This window comes from Mesoplodon densirostris, chromosome 20 (genome assembly GCF_025265405.1).
Source record: "Mesoplodon densirostris isolate mMesDen1 chromosome 20, mMesDen1 primary haplotype, whole genome shotgun sequence".
NCBI classification, from domain to species: Eukaryota; Metazoa; Chordata; class Mammalia; order Artiodactyla; family Ziphiidae; genus Mesoplodon; species Mesoplodon densirostris.
In genome coordinates, this window is record NC_082680.1 from 32,109,340 (window position 1) to 32,129,284 (window position 19,945).

The 19,945-nt window shown below is 54.1% G+C and overlaps 1 protein-coding gene across 8 annotated transcripts in view; it reads left to right on the forward strand.

The window, feature by feature from the left end:
• GPAT4 (glycerol-3-phosphate acyltransferase 4) overlaps positions 1-11,610 on the forward strand; it is a 32,809-nt gene extending 21,199 nt beyond the window's left edge. For all 8 annotated transcript variants that reach the window (XM_060085765.1, XM_060085770.1, XM_060085768.1 and 5 more), the window contains 10 exons: positions 530-599; positions 752-1,052; positions 1,839-1,913; positions 2,702-2,791; positions 2,968-3,061; positions 3,547-3,662; positions 4,643-4,698; positions 5,216-5,301; positions 8,209-8,417; positions 10,959-11,610. In XM_060085765.1, coding sequence (XP_059941748.1) covers positions 530-599; positions 752-1,052; positions 1,839-1,913; positions 2,702-2,791; positions 2,968-3,061; positions 3,547-3,662; positions 4,643-4,698; positions 5,216-5,301; positions 8,209-8,417; positions 10,959-11,067 — 1,206 coding nt within the window. In that variant the 3' untranslated portion in view covers positions 11,068-11,610. The remainder of the gene's footprint in view (positions 1-529; positions 600-751; positions 1,053-1,838; positions 1,914-2,701; positions 2,792-2,967; positions 3,062-3,546; positions 3,663-4,642; positions 4,699-5,215; positions 5,302-8,208; positions 8,418-10,958) is intronic.
• The last annotated feature ends 8,335 nt before the right edge of the window (positions 11,611-19,945 follow it).

Sequence of the window (19,945 nt, forward strand, 5' to 3'; positions counted from 1 at the left end):
TGTCAAGTGTGTGGGGTCTCTTGTTAAAGGTTACTCAGAGGGTGAATGGGCAGTCCAGACATATATATTATTTAAATCCTTTATCGACTCGAAAACTAAAATTGTTGCTTTCTTGGAATAATTTGGGAGGCAGGCAGCACCGGGTGGCGGGCAGTAGCTTAAAAGGTGCTTGGTTTTGCTGTTGGTGAAGCGCTGCTGTTTGGCAGAAACGAAGGAACCCATGAGGTCCGTGGACCGTCGGCTCGTGAGCTCCTTACGGACCCAGGAGGCCGTGAGAAGCGAGGCCCGAGCAGCTCACCCTGGCTCCTGGTTCCCAGCTTGTGACCGCCGGGGACGTGGCTTTCGGTCCAGGGTATCTGGGACGGGTGTGCTCTAGGAAGAGAGGCTCCGAGTTTCCTTCCAGAACCAGTGCCCTCCGGGCCGCAGCGTGCTCTCGGGGCACCGGGCTTGAGGCTGTCACGGAACGGAAGTGGAAGTGCCCCCGAGCGAGAAAGGGGCTCATCGCGGTGTGTGGCTGTTCCCTCCGCAGTGGGCGACCTTGAGGATGGAGCGAGGCGCCAAGGAGAAGAACCACCAGCTCTACAAGCCCTACACCAACGGTAAGACGGGGTCCCCGTCCGCCTGCCCAGCGGCCCCCGGAGCTGCGTTCCCGCGCGCCTTCGCCCCGCTCCCCCTCGTCGCTGGTGAGCACCCTGACACTCCCAGCGTGCTTTCTCCCAGCGGGCCGCTTGACCGGGCTGTTCTCTTGCAGGAATCATCGCAAAAGATCTCGCGTCACTGGAAGAAGAGATCAAAGACATCCGCCGGAGCGGTAGCGGTAAGGCTCTGGACGACGCTCTCGAGTTCGAGCTCTCGGACATCTTCTACTTCTGCCGGAAAGGGGTGGAGACCATCATGGACGATGAGGTGACAAAGAGGTTCTCGGCAGAGGAGCTGGAGTCCTGGAACTTGCTGAGCAGGACCAATTATAACTTCCAGTACATCAGCCTGCGGCTCACCGTGCTCTGGGGCTTCGGAGTGCTGATCCGGTACTGCTTTCTCCTGCCCCTCAGGTGAGGGAGGGCCTAGCCCGGCGCCTGATCTGCCTGCCCGCGCCCCCGGCCCGCGCCCCCGGCCCCTCCGCTTGGCTCTCCCACCGTAGAGAGGAGGACTGTACCGTTCTGTCACCGGCCAGGCCATCCGGCTCTCAGAAGGCTGCACCGGGGCTTGTCCTTTAAGGGCCCTCGGATTGTCTGCGTATCAGACGTAGCTGGGTTTCTCAAAGACAACTTGCTTGTCTGGACTGACTAAACACAGGGACGGGGAACACGATGTTCTTCCTGGCCACCCCTCCCCGGGCCTGGCTGATTCTGTTCCTGCGGCTTCCTCTCCAGGACAGAGGCAGTATTGATCTCCCAGTGTTCCTGTACCACGTGCTATTCTGAGTATGTCTTGCCGGCTGCTGGTACCTTCGGGCCCTATTTTCTATTGCTTCACAGCGAAGCTGGGCTTCTGCCAGGGTTTTAAGCCAAAGGGAAGGGTAAGACCACAGGGCAGCAGGTGCCTGAGGGGGCGGTGCAGCCATCAGTAGACCGTCCCGTCATTCTGGCTGCTGCCAGTGCCTGCGGAGAGGGTGTCGGCTAAACGCCAAATCCATGGTGTCCTGCCACTCTGGAAGCAGACCGCCCTCTGGTTCTGATAGGCCTGCCCGCGTTTCTAGGGACCCGGACTCCTGTCTGCGTCCAGGTGATCAGATCTTGCAGGGGGTTTTCGTGACGCCCAGTTCCATTTTCACACGTCCGGTTCTGTACTCGGGGCACAGATTTTCCGCTGTGTTGTAACTTGTCTTCTCGTTACAGGATCGCTCTTGCTTTCACGGGGATTAGCCTCCTGGTGGTGGGCACAACGGTGGTGGGATACCTGCCGAACGGGAGGTGAGCAGAGCGCGGGCATCCGAGTCCACAGGTACTGGGGGCGGCTCCCATCCTGAAGGCCAGGCCACTCCTTTGGGCATAGCCCAAACCACAGACTCTTAGAGGGAGAAAGTAACCCAACGACAACAATGACATAGGCAGGAAAGTTTTTTTCCAACTGATCTTGATCTGTGACTGTGTTCGTTTTGCCCTCCAGCCCTCATACTCTTCCCATTTTAAAGACAAAAGGGAGAAACCACAAGCCCCAGTGTCCAGGGCTAGCAGGTTTTATAGCATGTTGTTGAGTTTTGAGCATTCTACTATGTTGATGAATTGGAAAGAGGATAAGACGTGTAGGTAGGGCCTTTTGGTTTGTTTGCTTTTTTTTTTTTTAAATAAGAGAAACTGGCTCCTTCTGGGAAGTCATGGGGCTGGCAAACCTCTCTTTTCCCTGGGCTGGTGGGGAGGTTTGACTCTCTGGCCTTTGCCCTGCCTCTGGGTATTGACCAGCAAGAAGGAAAGGAATCTAGGAGACTCAGGTGTGCTGGCAATTCTAGGGCTGTGAATTCTAAGCCCATTACCTTATGTGAATTTGAGTAGCCCTCCTCATTTCTTTCTTTCTTTCTTTCTTTATCTGTAGACAGAAAGATGCTAATACAGAGTTTTACCATAGACACTAACTATTTGCAGAAGTACTTGGCAGTCATAACGGCCACAGGCGGCGATGGTTAGATGGTCGGACGCAGCACCTCCTCCTGTCCTCCTATATGTGTGAAAAATAAAAACAAATCTCTGTCCTGTTGTCGCAGGTTTAAGGAGTTCCTGAGTAAGCACGTTCACCTCATGTGCTATCGCATTTGCGTGCGGGCCCTGACGGCCATCATTACCTACCACGACAGGTGAGGGGGCTCGGGATGGGATCGAGGGGTGCGCTGGCGTGACACGAGGGGCCGGCCGCCGGCCCGCGGGCCCTCAGAGCGTTGTTAGAGCCGAGGACGCTGCCGAGGCCAGGCGCGAGTTCCAGATGGATTGTTTCACCCTGATTTTTGTTGCTTTGCCTACAATTTAAACGCAGGAAGAACCGGCCTAGAAATGGTGGCATCTGCGTGGCCAATCACACGTCTCCCATTGACGTCATCATTTTGGCCAGTGATGGCTATTACGCCATGGTAAGGCCTCTCTCTGTTGCTCCTTTAGGCTGGTCGGGGCTGGGAGCTCTTTCTTAAGGGTGTCCACAGGTAAGCACGTTTTTATACACGGGCCTGACCTGGGTTGTTGCCTTTGTTTCTGTGGCCTTGGGGACTCCCTGGGACCTGGATGTTGTGAGCAGAGTGAGCAGCGTGGGGAGGGGTGAAGGTGGGGCGGGGGGCTTTGGATAATCCGCCCAGGGAGGGCGTTTGGACACAGGTGTGCTCCGCTTCACGGTTCGTTTTAGGGTTTTCAGCTGTGTTTTTATCAATAGTTACACATCTCTGGTATCACTGATTAGAAGGAGAATTTAAATTCAGAGAGTCTAATGGTGGTTTCTGAACAGTGAGAGCCTTTGGTTCCTGATAAAGCGTTACGGGGTGAGAGGTTGGGGTCCGTGTCTCGGGGGACCTGGGGGCTTGCGTGAGGACGGCTTCAATGCCCTTGCTCCTTTGTCTGAGAGCAGGTGGGGCAGGTGCACGGCGGCCTCATGGGCGTCATCCAGAGAGCCATGGTGAAGGCCTGCCCCCACGTCTGGTTCGAGCGCTCAGAAGTGAAGGATCGCCACCTGGTGGCTAAAAGGTAAACAAGTGACACACGGTCTGCGCTTAGGGGAGGCTGTGCCCCTACAACCTTCTCCACTGAGCCCCAGCTGCTTTCATAGCAGTGTTTTTCTGAAACATGGAGTATAAAAAGTATCAAAACCCTAGTGTTATTACTAACCCAAGGTAGTAATGTTTGTAACCTTTTTTATTCCTTGTACCCACTGTAATGAATACTGTGTGAACTTTTAATGTGATTTGATTTTTTAAAAAAATATTTATTTGGTTGTGCCGGGTCTTAGTTGTGGCTTGCCGGCTCCTTAGTTGCAGCACGTGGGCTCCTTCGTTGCGGCAGGTGGGCTCCTTAGTTGCGGCTCGCCAGCTTCTTAGTTGTGGCATGCAAACTCTGTTGTGGCATGCATGTGGGATCTAGGGAAATCTCAAAATGAATTCATTGTCACAAATGAAAACACACTTAAGGCAACAGAACAGAGTGCAGCTCTGTTTTCAAGGAAAAAAAAAAAAAAGTAAACGTGGTACAAGTGATGGCGAGAGCTTTGCCGTTAATTGAGAGGAAGTGGGTCTCGGTAGAAGCCGGGACCCACTACCCAGGAATGGTGGGTCGTCCCTGAATTCCCTGTGCTGCGTCTCAGGGGGGCTGCGGGTCCCACCCAGCATGGCTGTAGGAAGTCGGGGGTGAGCGTTTCTCGAGGCTGCTGTTTGCCGGACTCTGTGGAGGGTGAGCCCTTTAGACAGTCCTAGGTCTGAGCCACGGCCCCTGTGCACAGACTCACGTACTTCATTGAACAGCTGTGCACATTAAGTAGTAGTCATCCGGTGTTCCCTGTCCTTGGGAGTTTTGTCTGTTAGCCCGTGGGTTTATAAAAGAGAGGGTCGTGTTTCTTAACCTGCTTTTATACCACATCCAGCGTCACGTCTAGACAGAGTATTGATAGATGCCTTTGGATGATGATGGACGTGAGGCTGTCTGACTCTTCGTTTTATTTTCCTCTTGTAAAGGCTGACCGAGCACGTGCAGGATAAAAGCAAGCTGCCCATCCTCATCTTCCCGGAGGGTAAGCTTCTGTGTGGGGGGGCCGTGCAGGAGGGTGAGTCCAGTGTTGTGTTGGAGCCCAGGCCCTCACCCTTGTTGGGGGTACCTGTCTTCGCTGAATAACGTGGGGGCCCTTTAGATTGGTCGTGGGACTGAAAACTCAGAGGACTCAGAATACGGACTAAGAGTGCCGTCGTGTGGCCTTCCCCATCGCGGGAGCCCCTCTAGTGTTGCTGACAGGCTCCTTGAGCTTCTTGCAGAGTCCTCCCTGGGCCCTCCCGAGTTGGCCGGGGCCTCTGGCCTCTCACCTGGGCTGCCGTGGGAACCAGGGAAGGCGGTCCTATGGGAAGAGAAGAGGAGGGAGCGCAGTAGTCTGTTCATCTGTTGTCAGTGTGCGCTCAGGAGCTGGGGAGAGGACAGGCTTATCCTCTTTGAAGAGCCATTAGAATGATTTTTATTGTTACATTTAATCCTTAAACTCCTAACCTCTGGGGTAAAGGACGGAAGGAAATAGCATTTTACTCTCTCCCGCGTTTTAGGAACCTGCATCAACAACACATCTGTGATGATGTTCAAAAAGGGAAGTTTTGAAATTGGAGCCACAGTTTACCCCGTTGCGATCAAGGTACGAGCCCTCCGAGGCCACATGATCTCCGCCGCCGCTGTGACGCACAGCGGGGAGCTGGGCCCCTTCTCCATGGAGCAGCCCACACTGCGGAGCCCTGAGCTTGGTGCATCTCCCCCACTGTTCCTCTTTCTTCCTGAGCCCCGCCGCTATGGAAGGCAGTCCACCTGAGGGGCTTCCTGCGGGCACGGGGCCACCCAGCTGGGTCTGTGCCTTTGGTCGGTTAGAGGTGAGGGTGGGTAGGTGCAGATGTGTCCTTGCTGCTGGAGGAAGACACAGCCCCGCTGCTGTGGCTCCCGTGGCTCGTGTGGCATCCGACCGACCGAAGGCCTCCCGTGAAAGTAAAGGGGCCTTAAACGAACCTGTTAGTGTGCCCCACCTTTTAGGAACTTGAACCTCTGAGAGTCCAGACTTGCTTCGGAAGATGGGAGGCACTCAGCCAGTTTCCCCTTTTCCTCCTCCTCTCTCCCCCCTCGTATCCATCTGATCTTATAAATAGATCCACGTAATTATTTCTAAAAGAATGGTGTTACACTACTTCCTCTAAAAAAAACACAGCCTTTGTCGCTATGTTTAGAGTATTTAGGTTGACGTCTCAGATCGGGGTAAGAGTAAGTCAGAGTTGTTGTTAGAATTTAGTCTCCATACTTTTGCGAGCGTCTTTTGTCTGCAAAGGCTTCTGAAGAAATATTCCTCATTGTCACCTGGCAGCACAACTGGGGCCTTTGGGGGAGGAGGTGTTCTTCTTGGTTAAGCGAACACTTTCCAGCCACGCTGCTTTCCCAGGTAGGCCGAGCACCAGGGCAGGGATGGTGAATGAAGAGTGGCTGCACAGTTACAGGTCCCTGGACCAGGGCTGCCCACGGGATTCGTTGAGGATGCTGGGTCTGGAGCAGCAGCAAACGTTCTGTTCGTAGTGTGTGCCGTGGGCGTGGGAACGGGGAGAGATGTTTGCATCGCGTGCGTGCGTCCCGCAGTTTAATGTCCTGGGAGCCCAGTGCCTCACCCCGCGTGTTTAGTAAAAACCGGCAGCTGCACAGAAGCCCTTCCTGCTCACTCCAGAGCATCGGTTCTGTGCAGCTGCTTCAGCATCACCTGGTGGGGCTGTGAAAAGGCAGATCATTGGGCCCCTCGCCCAGAGTTTCTGAACTTGGTTTCTGACCCGTCCCTGGGCGTTGCCGACACTGCCGGTCGGGGCCACACAGAGCCTGCTTGCCCTCCGCCAGTTTTGGAACATGGACCCTTGGACAGTTACGCCAGCTCCAGAACACGGGCGTGCAAATTTTCCTTCCACCCACAGGTTTATTAAAGCTCACGTGTGATTAAGAACTTCTGCTTCCCAGATACTTTTCTAGTTTTTGTGAAGACGTCATTGATAACCAAACTTGCGTGACCTTAGCGGTTTTAAAGCTCTTGTTACATTTCCACCAAAATTAAGCCATTGTCTGACTTTGAGGAATGTATTGCTGTTTTGAACTTTTGCCTTGTTTTTCTCTCTACGGTGTCTGCCCAGCATGGAATAGAGAATCAGCCCTCAGCTAAGGTTTCTCTCCAGTCATCCTGTGTAAACTGTAACAGCACTTTCTTCCAGTCACACACACTAGCTCCTGTTTAAGACTCGTTCTTCTCCCACATTTCCTCGTGGTGTTATAACATGAATCCTTTAAGCCTTCTGTAGTTACATCTGGAGTTTTTCGTTTCTATGATTAAGTCTAAATGTCTTCATTTCTGTAGTCAGGTGTGCAATTAGGCAAAATTCTCTAATTTTTATTCTGAGAATCATAAAATTTCAGCTTGAAAGGCCTGGAAAAAATCACATAGTTCTAACCCAGCCCCCTCGCCCCCAAGTGTAAGAACCTGCACTCGGGCGTCTTGGCCGGTGTCCCTTCCCAGGGTCTCCACGGAGGGGCGTCCTCCACACTGGTGGCAGCTGGGTCCTGTGAGACCGCTCGTGAAACTGCGTCTCCTTTGGTGTTTTCACTCGGGTCCTGGGTCTTTGCTTCGCAGTCACACACTCCATGTGACGGCTTGTCTCTGGGAGCCCTTCAGACGCGCAGTGGCAGCTCAGCCCTGACCCTTTTCAGGCTTTCTCCACAGGGACCGGTTCCTCTCGCTGCCTCTACTGTAACTTCCTGCGGCAGCTCTCCCTCCCGGCTCGCCTGCACTTGCTCTTCTGTTTGGGGAGAAGGAGGGTCGCAGCTGCGGCCACGTGGCCCACAAAATGCCCCTGAGCCACAGCCCTCGCCTCCCTCGGAGCGGCTGGCAGGTGGCGGTGTCCGATGCCCGCCCGCCCGCTGTGGCCGCTGCGACTTCCTCGGGGCAGCACGGCCTCCGCACACAGACAGGCAGCTCCGTTAGAAGTGCTGTGACACAAGCAGAGCTTTCTAGTTGTTTTCTCCTTGGTCTGGGCACCAGAAGCGATCTTTGAAAGCTGGCGGTTGTGTAAGAAAGTCTCTCTCTGGGGAGGTACATGTTGGTCTTCGTGAGTGTGTGACGTGACAGGAGGGTTTGGCGGAGCAGGTGGGCTGAAACGTTGGGGATTGTTGACTCAGGGCATGGATCTCTGGAGGATGTGCTCCTCTTCTGTTGGCGGATGCGCTTGAGGACTTGAAGAATAGACGGCAGACACCTGTGAGTGAGACAAGCCCCTGGATCAAAGAGGGAGGACCTTGGAGGAAGGCTGCTGGTCCTCCTCAGCGATCTGCGCTCGGGGGTGGATGTTGCTAGGTGTCACACGTGCCCAGGTGTGGGGTTCCTGCGGAGGCGTCCGCGTAGGGGGCTGGGAGCAGCGTCCCAGTACCGATCCTGCTCTGGGCGTGGCAGGGGGCATTCAGCAAAGCTGCCGTTGACGCGCACACAGGTTAGAACTCCTGACCTCTCACCGTCCGGCGTTCCCTTGTCTTGCAGTACGACCCCCAGTTCGGTGATGCTTTCTGGAACAGCAGCAAGTACGGGATGGTGACGTACCTGCTGAGGATGATGACCAGCTGGGCCATCGTCTGCAGCGTGTGGTACCTGCCTCCCATGACGAGAGAGGCCGAGGAAGATGCCGTCCAGTTCGCAAACAGGGTGAAGTCCGCCATTGCCAGGCAGGGAGGCCTTGTGGACCTGCTGTGGTGAGTCAGAGCCGGATCTTACCAGCCGAGTCCAGGAGGACGGGAGTTTCTGAAGCAGGTGCTGGGTGGTTGACTCCCTTTACGAAGGACCCTCCTCCCCCTGGTGTGGAGGACGAGCCCACCGGTCCTGGAGAGTCAGCGGTTTGACTCACTCTCAGGAGCCCAGGGTGTTGGGACGAAGCGGTGGATTCGGCGCCCCTTCCTGGGGACACAGTCCACCTGGGCACTGGGACAGCCCTGTCTCTGCGGGCAGGGACTCTGTGCCAACCCGGAAACCTCAGAGGAGCATTGGGCTCTCTCATCTCGTTTATTTGGCAAATTGGACCATCCTTGGAAAGGCCAGTTTTGTTTTTTTGTAGCTTGTTACCTACTAGAGCCGGAGTTGGCAAACTTTTTCTGAAAAGAGTCAGTACGTATCTTAGACTCTGGGCCATGTGGTCTCTGGTGCGACTGCTTGACTCTGCCATTGTAGCGGGAAAGCAGCCAGAGACAGTCCAGGAGCGGGTCCGTGTGCCAGTGAAACTCCACTTACAGACGTAGGCATCGGGTGGATTCAGCCCGTGGGCCATAGTTTGCAGACCCTTATGCTAGGGCATGAGGTAGTTATACTCCAGCTAACAGGAGGTTGATGCGGTTGAACACTGGATCAGGGGGACTAATGGGACCCTTAGGTTTAAGTGCAGGGGTCAGCTCTGGAGCGCATTTGACTGAGTGGGTGTTTAAACTGACCGGTAACCTTTTTTTTTTAATTAATTTTTTTACTGGAGTATAGTAGATTTACACTTGTGTTAGTTTCTGCTGTACAGCGAAGTGTATCAGCTATACATGGGTATGTATATACCCTCTTGTATATGTATATACCCACCCTCTTCCAGATGCCACTCCCACATAGGTCACCACAGAGCACAGAATAGAGTTCTCTGTGCTATACAGTGGGTTCTTCGTAGTAGTTATCTTTTTTTTTTTTTTTTTTTTGCGGTACGCGGGCCTCTCACTGTTGTGGCCTCTCCTGTTGCGGAGCACAGGCTCCTGATGCGCAGGCTCAGCGGCCATGGCTCACAGGCCCAGCCGCTCCGTGGTATGTGGGATCTTCCCGGACTGGGGCATGAATCCGTGTCCCCTGCATCGGCAGGCGGACTCTGAACCACTGCACCACCAGGGAAGCCCAGTAGTTATCTTTTATATATCATAGTGTGTATGTGTTAATCCCAATCTCCCAATTTATTCCTCCCCTCCCCTTTCCCCCTTGGTAACCATTAAGTTTTCTACATCCGTGACTCAATTTCTGTTTTGTAAATACGTTCATTTGTATCATTTTTTTTTAGATTCCACATATAAGCGATACCATGATATTTGTCTTTCTCTGTCTGACTTATTTCACTCAGTATTGTAATCTCTAGGTCTGCTTGGCCCTTTTTAAAAATGCTTACATTTGTTGGGCACCTACTGTGTGCCAGACACGGTGCTGCTGCTGCTCTGGTAATCTCATCTCACCCTCAGAGTAACTCCATGAGTAGGAAAATTGTTACTGCCATTTTTCAGATGAGAAACTGAAGCTTGGAGAGGTTAAGTAACTGTTTTTCAAAGCCACAGAATAAGCCCTGGAGTTGCATGTTGAGCTCAGGTCTGACTGGCTTGAATGTTTAGCCACTGCCCCACGCTCCCTGTTGCTGAAGCCCAATGAAGACAAGGATGGCCACTTTCTAAAGGAGGCCTTTGCTGGGGATTTTAAAGGATGTGGCAGGTGTCAGGGCTCCCAGGGTAAGACGGGTCCGGCGGTGAGAGCTTCACCAGAGACTTTTCCTACCAGCCCGCCTCCACGCTCAAAGTGTAAGAGAAAGACTGCAGTGGGCTTGGGTTTGCATTAGTCACTGAAGATGATGATGATTCTAGGGTGCAGGCAAGGCGTTGGGGTGTCAGGTGGGGGGGAGACTTTGAAGAAGCGAATCCACGTTTAGAGGATTTCTTTGGGGCTATTGGAAGAGGTGGGTGGTTAGCCCCAAACTCTGCGTTACTTCCATTCCCTTACGGGACCATCCCTTGAGAGCGAAGAAGTAAGAACTTGTATTTTCCGTTGTGTTCATTTGCATGAATTTGGAGAATCCCGGGATCTGAATTGTACAGATTTTATTTTACAGATCAGTTTTACAGATTCATTAAAAGTCCTAGTATTTCTTAAAGCTTGGCTCACCCTCCATAAAGCCAGGGCCTCCTTTGCTTTCTGTAAGGTGAGGATGAATGTTTGAGCAGAAAGAACTTTTAACTCCTTGGCAGGTGTGAGCAATTAGGAAGTACCCTGGATAAGAGGAGTGAGCTCTGACCCCAGGGCAGGGGTGAGAGTTGTAAGGCGGAGAGGGTGGGTCCCGCAGGCCCAGGGCTGGTTTCCGAGGCCACCGTGACGAGGGAGCCGCTGCCACTCTGGTGGGCTTCTACGGGCGGGAGCGGCGCGGGCAGCCGGTGGGGGGGCACGCCTGGCCGGGGCGCAGGGCGGCAGCGGGGCTTCTCTGCTCTTGCATCCAGCCCGTCTCTTTCTCTCGTCAGGGACGGTGGTCTGAAGCGGGAAAAGGTGAAGGACACGTTCAAGGAGGAGCAGCAGAAGCTGTACAGCAAGATGATCGTCGGCAACCACGAGGACCGGAGCCGGTCCTGAGCCCGCGCTGCCCCCGGGCCACCTCCGCCCGGGCCGCCGCGCGCACAGGACTCTTCGGGCTTCTTCGAGTCGCCCGGGCCGCTCCCAGGACGAGCTGCCTTCTTGTTCCTTCTCCGCCGAGTCGGCGGGAGGAGTGCCATTGAAGTCCCCTCCCCACCGTGCCCGTGCGGCCTGAGTGCTGGGCGAGAGCCTGCCATCCGCACTGGGGACCCGGGGTGCGGTCTGTCCCCGAGACCCGCCTGCGGGCGGGGACCTCACTCAGGGCCCCACAGACTCAAGAAGAGAACGTGTGTTCTGCAGGGGCCCTCGGCAGACTGACGGTCCCCGGCCTGGGCCGCTGGCCGCGGGGCCAGGCGGGCACGGGGACCGGTCCTCCCGCTCCAGCCGCACTCTGTCAGCTCGGCCTCGGCTGCCCCGCTGTCCCCTGGGCGGGGGGGGGGGGGTGGCGACACCTACCTCACCGGGTTGCTGTGGCAGCTCACGCGCCACCACGAGGGGAGGGCAGTCAGCTCAGCGTTGCGGGTCCAGGGCCGGGGGTGGGGCGGGACGAGGGGAGCTGGAGCCGCCCACGGGGCTCCGGGTTTGTTTCTGTGAGTAAATAAAATTGTCTTCGATGGTGACTGAATTGCGGGGTCTTTTCCTTCCCGCGCCCTCCCCTGGCTGTGGGCCCGAGCAGCATGCTTCCCAGCAGCAGTCTGGTTCTCTGACTTGAGTCGTCACGGGGACTTGGCTTCTGGAACAGGGACTAGCGCGGGTGGGAAAAAGGTAAAGCCCTCCTGTTAGGTATTTGCGCAGCTCTGGGTAATTTGGGATTCCCCACCCACGGGTGCCGTGGGATTGGAGGTGTGTGACGGCGGGTGGAGGGCGTGCAAGACGGTCTGGAGGTGAGGGCGGGGGAAGCGACGAGAAAATCCCCGGACAGTGCAGCAGCGGGGGCTCTGGGGGTTGGGTGCCCTGTGGGCTTCACGCAGCAGAGGGAAGCCACTGGCTGCCTGTGCCAGCCTGTGGTCACCTGGAGGCAGGTCCGAAGCCAGGCCCCTCCCCCTTACGGCTTCAAGGCTCGGCTGAATTCACATCCCTCAGGGGAGAGCTGCCTCTCCCCCAACTTCTCTGTCCGTCTGTCTGTCCGTCCCTCCCCGCTCCCTGCTCTGGCAGAGCAGCCACCACACCCTTCAGGGTTTTGCAGCGGCCGCGGGGAGGGTCAGCTGTCCAAGCCGCCCTCCGGCCTGGACGTGGGGAGGTGGTGGCAGTGAGCCTGGCTCCAGGGGCTTCTGACCTCAGTCTTGAGTCTCCACCCAGCTGCCGGCTGCTCCTGTCCCCTGGATAGCCTCTCATTTCCTCCTACCCCGCCCCTGCCAATGGGCGGGAAACTCTGTTTCTCTTTCTATTCCATTTCTCTCAAACTAAAACACTGTTAGGACAGTAAGAACAGCCTCTTATGAACTGTTTTACAAAATGTGCAAGAATAAATAGTGATTTTTATTCTTTTATAGGCAGTACTGTTCAGTGTTTAAAAGCTGTCTGGGGACTTCCCTGGTGACACCGTGGTTAAGAATCCGCCTGCCAGTGCAGGGGACACGGGTTCGAGCCCTGGTCCGGGAAGATCCCACATGCCGCAGAGCAACTAAGCCCGTGCGCCACAACTACTGAGCCTGCGCTCTAGAGCCTGCGAGCTACAACTACTGAGCCCATGCGCCACAACTACTGAAGCCCACGTGCCTAGATCCCGTGCCCCACAGCAAGAGAAGCCACCGCAATGAGAAGCCTGCACACCGCAACGAAGAGTAGCCCCCGCTCGCCGCAACTAGAGAAAGCCCGCGTGCAGCAATGAAGACCCAATGCAGCCAAAAATAAATAAATTTAAAAAAACAAACAAAAACACCATTAAAAAAAAAAAGCTATCTGGAATGATCTTTACAAACTGGTCTTAAAGATCAAGTTCCATTTTTACAAGTTCCCTTTTCTTTCTGCCATTCAGTATGTTTATTTCATAATTTTCATAGGTACTTTTAAACATTTTGGTTTTAGTTTTCTCACATTCTTTTCAGCACATCTGTCTGTTGCTGATGACATAGCAGAGGACTGCAAGAACCTGGTCTAGAATTGCTGCTGTGTAAAGAAATACTTGTGGAGATGAAGTAATGATTCTTTTCACTGTTACCAGCTGAGAAGGGATGTGAATTACACCCCTATAAATAGAAATCTCTAAACTTTGTATTTAGTGCTTGTTACAAGCGTACAGAATCATCAGACCACTCGATCCTTTTAAATTGGGGACCCTGCAGGCTCCCAGTTATTCATAATTGGTTTGGGATAACTGAGTCGGTCTTGTATGGTTAAACCTCCGGACATCTAGGAATAACAATGAAGCAGGTAAAGCAATGTAATGTACAAAATCCTCTCACTTCTGGGATCCCAGCACCCAGGAGGGCAGTCTTGGAATGAAACCAAGTGGTATTAAGTAGTGGTATGAGTACTGGCCAGCATCAAATCACCTTCCGGACCTGCTACTCATTTGCCATTTGGGCCTTATTTCTATTTCCTGATCCATAACTTGGGACTTGGGCTAGGTGACCCCTAAGGGCCTTTCCACATCTGAAATGTCTGTAATTTTTAAACCCCTAGTTCAGACAACTTTGAGCTGTAAAGTCATCTGGGTTCAGACATAAATGAGTTTGAATCCTTTTGCCTCCTGCAGAACATTGGGCTAGTGAAACTCCTTTGGAGGGTGTCACAACGTGTGAGAGTCCCCAGGGTTTTATGTGGTAGTGTGGCTGGGTGGATTTGATTGTGCATCTTGGGAAGACTTTTTTCACTGAAACGTGAGCTATTTTTCTCCCAGCTAGTTGGCGAAGGAACTTTGTGAAAAGGCTGGTAAGATCCCCCTGACGGGAAGCTCTGTAGAAGGCTGTCTCCAGGCCGGGGCTCAGGGAGCTCAGCTTGGCCGAGCAGTCTGAGGTGACGTCCAACTTCAGAATATGATTCTTTACTGGGTCAGACCCCACTGTCGGTTGCCACCCTGCAGCCCGATGTGAATGTGTGTGTGTGTGTGTGTGTGTGTGTGTGTGTGTGTGTTTTGGGGGGACAGGCTGCAGAGGCCTGAGTGCCCAGACCAGGCCGGGACGAGCCCTCGGGCACCACCCCAGCTCAGCCCTTCACGACAGCACCTCCCCAGCCACGGGCACTAACCCTGCTGTCCTGTGGAAGTCCTCCGGGTCTGTAAACCCTGCCGTTTCCTTCCTGGAGTTGACCGAAACCTCAGTGGTCTGGGGGATGGCGCTTCCAGCGGTCCCTGATGACCAGAGTCCACGGCGTGGCAGGTCCCATCCACCTGCTTTGCGTCCCGGGCGGCCAGACTTGATTTCTCTGGGTGCACTTGCCCTGAGTGGCCTGCCGCCCGGGCCAGGAAGGCAGCTGCACGCACACTGCCTCTGGACGGGCCCAGAGACCACCATCCCGCCATCCGTCTTGCGCTGCGCTAACCCTCCTCTCCCCCAGTCAATATGTCTCTCTCCGATGGGAAAGTTAATAAATTTTGCTCTAGATTAAAAGTATTGATCATTTCATTTGTAAACGATAAATAAAAAGGGGGAACTTTTCATTGCAGCAGAGGTAGCGTCAGGTGTGTTTTGCGGGTAAAATTGCACTAGCTGTCGGGGTGGGGTGGGCTTCTTATATGCATTCCAGCCGGCGGGCGGCATTGATTTCCTATTAGTCTCCCAGCACCACCCAGAACCACATCATTCCGGTACCTGCTATTAATGGTCTTTTGATAAATAATCACTTGTAAGTCAATAAATTTTTATTAAACAGTGTGGCTCTTTGATTTATTAAAATCCGACCATGTTTGTCTGGGAGAAAAAGGATGCTGAATTGAAGTGGAGGCTTTCATACATCTTCCTGACGCCGAGCAGTCACGGCACACTCCAGAGAAAAACAATTGCGTTTTAACAGAAACCAAACAGCCGAGTTTGGAACTTGGGCCCGGGGAAACTTTATCTCCAGCAACCTTGAGGCTCACTCTGCAGGCAGCAGCTGCAGGCTGGGGGTGCCGAGTCAAGAACTTGCTGTTTGCTTCTGAGAGGGGCAAGGTGCCGGGGCTGGGCCCCCGCGATTGCCCTCTGGGCAGCACAGACCCTCGTGCTGCAGACGGCCCGCTGTGCACCCTGGAGTAGTCACCCTGGACGGACAGACGTTTGGGATCCATGAGAAAAGTTGGACGGCGGGGCCTCAGCTTCCTCCCTGGTCAAATCACCAAAGTCACATCTTGTGGCAGGAAATGCCAAGAGGTGGTTCATGGGTTAGGTGGAGATCTGGCTATATGGATTATCTTACAAAGTGGGCTAAAGAGCTGAAGATAGGAGTCTTTTTTTTGGTGAGCTTGTCATTGGCATAAAATTCACTGTAAAGGGGTTTAATTTGCTGTAAAGGGTTTGGCAAGTTTTCACTGAGACTGATACGGTCCCAAACAGACTTGTGTACAGAGAGGCCCAACCCCTGGGTACAGAACCAGAACTTCCAGCCCGGAGGGAAGTATGAGACCTGGGAAATGCTCTTATTAGAACTGATGGCTGTCCCCAACCCTGCCCTGACCCAGGTCACTGCTGCACCCTCTTTTCCATTCATAACCAGCGTGACAGGTGTTAACGGGAAGGGTGGCTAGTGAGAAGTTCAGCTGAGGGCTTTAATGTTTTTAAACCTATTACCAAACGTTTAAATCACACGTTAAGATGTTTTAAAATTTTAATATTTTAAACCTGCTGCAAGGTTTGTCTTGTTGCTTGAGTTCCTTTTCTGTCCTGGTCTTGGGGGCGACAGCTGCAGCATCAGGGACCCTGAAGGTGGGCAGGACTCAGGTGCGCAGGGCAGGTGAGTGGTGACGCGGCTGTCCTGGAGCATGGCCCGTTCTGCCCCTTTTTGAGGGGTCGCCCGAGATGCCCAGCCTCTCCCCGGAGGAGCTTTGGGTCCTGTCCCTAGGGGTCGGTCCCACCCACCCCTAGCGGGGCGTAGAGGTGAGCCCAGGCCGGGAAGCCACAGGAGAGCTGTCTAGAACGTGAGTAACAGTAAGTATATTCTGCACTTTACACGTGCACAATTCAAGTCCACTTTCAAGGTGAAACTGGAGACGTGGCCCATGCTTCACCTGGGCTTCACTTCTAGCCTTTGTTAATTCTCCCCGACTTCCCTCCCCTGTCCTTGTTCATTCAACTCTGCCTTAGGACTTCAGTGGGGAAGCTGGAGAAGATTCATCTTAGGGTTTCTTGCACTCTGTGAGTTTCCTTCCGGGGCTTCTGAGTCAAGTACATTAACTTGGGAGAGAAGTGACTCCTGCTGTCCGGCTTCTGTTCCAGCTGATGGCGGGGGTCGGGGGCAAGCGAGGTCGGCACAAGGAGTTAGAGGGGCATCTGGCCAGCGCCAGGCAGGCACCTGCCGCTCCTGTAGGCCCAGCCAGGCAGGAGGCGGCGCGGGACGGTGGACGGTGGGAAGCTCTGTTTCCCTAGAGAGTAAGAGTGGAGGCCTGAAGCTTCTAGAATGGAGGAGCCGGTGATCCCAGAGACCTGTGACCCCAGGGTCCGCAAACTGCACTTCACTGCACGTAATGCTCCGTGTACTGCAGACTCAGCGCCGAGGGTGGGGGACTGGGGTCGGGAGGCGAGCTGGTACCTTCGCATCTGATGCCATCCGGGGCCCTGGGGCAAGATGTTCTGCTCCCCCCCACCGGCCCCTCCTGCCCTGTTTTGGGGGTCTGGACAGACACCGCCCCTCCCGAGCTGAGGAGCGGCTCTGCAGGGGGGCCGAGGGCGCCCAGCTCTTGGGGCGCCTGGTTGGGTGGCTGCAACCCGGGCTTGGGAAGGGCTGTGAGCACTCGGATTGATCCCCCAGCCGTGATCTGTCATTTCTCCGAAGCAGGCGCTGTTTTCTCTTGCTTCAGGAGCCCCTTCGACACCTGCTTTATTTTTCTTCCTGTGCTGACGTGACGGGAGACAGGTGTTAAACTACTTAATCACTTTAAAATTGTTTTAATTTTCTGTTTTTTATTGATCTCTCCAGCACCAATTAATCAGCTCACTGGACCAGGCAGTTAGTACATTAAAAATTGTCAAAGAGGCCGTGCATCTTGCAAAATGTCTAAAAAATATTCGGCTAGCAAATTTCGTTTTTCTCTGGCACGCAGCAGCCCTTGGGCCGCACAACTCCCACTCTCGAGGGGCCTCTGCCTCTGGGGCTCGAGTCCAGGAGTATTCGGGGTGCAGGGGGCTTCCGTAGGAAGGATGGACGCAGGTGCTCATTTCCTCACTGATTTGCATCTTTCCTTCCACTTTTGTTCTCTGCCTCCCAAACAACATTGGATCTCCTTTCCCCAAGAGGGTTGGGAATTTTCGGGGACGCGGTGCTCGCTCTGGACCCCATGTCTGGACCCCCATGGGCAGGACTCCGCCATCTGTAACTGCCCTTGAGACCGGCCGGGCGCCAGGCCCGCAGCCAGGGTCCCTTTCCCCGGCACTTTTAACTTGTCCCGATGACGCCAAAGACACCTCTTTGGGGCAGTGGCTCTGCTATACTTGGTAAACTCTGTGGCAGGTGGCTGCGTGTCACGCCGCCTTGTCCCTGGCAGCCGGCAGTGAGCCTGAAGTCTGTCCATGGAATGTTCTGGACAGCCCCACCCCGTCGGTCACCCGGTCCTGTGCGGCAAATCTTTGCCACTTGCCTTTTATCACCTGATTAACTGTTTGGCTGTACTTTCTTTTTTTAAAAGTTCATTTATTTTAAATTTAGATTCTATTGGAGTCTAGTTGATTTACAAGGTTGTGTGAGTCCCAGGTGCACAGCAAAGCCATTCGGTTATACATATACATATATTCATTCTGTTTTAGATTCTTTTGTACTTTCTAAATTAAATAAAACGTGGACCGAATAAACCAGGGGCTTCCAAAATCAATTCTTGGGGGTAGAAATTTGTTTTCCGGTTTTCCCATTTTTGCCATTTTTTTTGCCGCTCACTTTCCAAAAGCAAGTGCCTTATGTCTTCTGTGGCAAATGAAGTATCAAGCAGCCTGTCTGCGTGGTCTGAGTTGCTTGTTCCCTTGCAGTGGGTACCACTGTCGCAAGCATCTCTCACCCACCACACCCTCTTCCTTCTACTCCCAGCTGACTGAGGGAAGCTCTCTTTCTCTTCTTCCCCGCTTCCTTCCCCGACCCTTCACCGTTCAGTCTGGGGCCCCCTCTGGAACCGGGGCCTGCAGTCCCAGCTGAGCTGGGGTGGGGGCAGGTACAGGCAGCGCCTGCCTGTGGCTGGGGGACTTATCTCCCCCCAGCACCCGGCCGCACCCATGCTTATTAATTGGTATATGATTGGGCTCGGGCATATAATCTCGTATTGATTTTCCCTCTGGACGCCACAGCTTTATTTGCTCACATCTGCCCTGTGTTTAATTGGTGCTTTGCTCTGGAAAGGAGGGATCTTATCAGCCTGTTTGGGTTCTTTTCCTGGGGCACACGGGCACACACACACCCTCACACTCAGGTCAGTGGCCCAGCCCGGCCCCTCCCCGCCCCTCCCTCAGTGAGCCATTCCTGGGGCGGGGCGGTGGAGAACGACCCAGAAGGGCCTTCTGGAGACTTCGCGTCTTTACAGTTTACCTCACGCGTTGTACCCGATCCCGTCTGCGGTGAAAGTGCCTGTGTGAGGCTTACTGGGGAAATGCTGGCTTTGGAGTCGGACCTGGGTTCAAACCCACCTGCTCTCCGTGTGTGGCCTTGAGGCTAACCTATTGCATTTTTCTGCACCGCAGTACCTCCCTTTTTAAAAATTTATTTATTTATTTAATTGAAGTATAGTTGATTTACAATGTTGTGCTAATTTCTGCGGTACAGCTTGCAGTATCTTCTTTATCTGAGAAAAAGGCAGCATACCTGCTTTGGAGGATTCTTGGGAAATATGGGTCAGTCACCACACACAGTGCCGGACACTTAGTAGGTGCTCAGGAAACAGGGGCCCCAGTCAGCCTGTGCTGGTGTGAGAGATCATAGCCTTGTGTGCTGGGAAGAAAAAGAAAAAGGTGTCTCTGGCAGCCACTGTGTCCCCGCAGGGTGGGGAGCATGTGTCCCTAGGCCCAGGGTGCAGGGCGAGAGTCTCTGCCCCGATGCACTGCTGTTACCACCCTCTTGTCTGAGGCCAGCACCTGGGCTGCGAGGTTTTGTTTTTCTCTTCTAACTACAGTCCCGCATCTGGGCTGGTCCAGCCTGGGGTGTTCATAGCAAAGGGAAGACCTAAAGGCCAGAGGTAAACACGAATTTCCTATTGACACAACATTAATTCTCCTGCTTGGACAGGTGAATGTGCTTTCACTCACTTTACCAAGATTAATGATGTGTGTTTGCCCACTAAGAGAGGCCTAATGAAGGGCCCTGAATGCGAGCCTTCTGGCTTGGCTGTGGGAAAGAGGCCGGCAAGCTGCTCTACGTGGGGGGCAAGCAGCCTCTCCACCACTGCCAACATCACTGCCTTCCCCCTGGAAGGAGGAGGACGAGACAACTGTTGGTTTAAGAATGTGTCCTGGGGGGGCTTTCCTGGTGGTGCAGTGCTTAAGAATCCGCCTGCCAACACAGGGGACAAGGGTTCAATCCCTGGTCTGGGAAGATCCCACATGCCGTGGAGCAGCTAAGCCCACGCACCACAACTACTGAGCCTGCACTCTAGAGCCCGCGTGCCACAACTACTGAGCCCACGTGCCGCAACCACTGAGCCTGCACTCTAGAGCTCGCGTGCCGCAACTACTGAGCCCACGTGCCGCAACTACTGAAACCCACACGCCTAGAGCCTGTGCTCCGCAACCGCAATGAGAAGCCCGGGCACCACAACAAAGAGTAGCCCCCA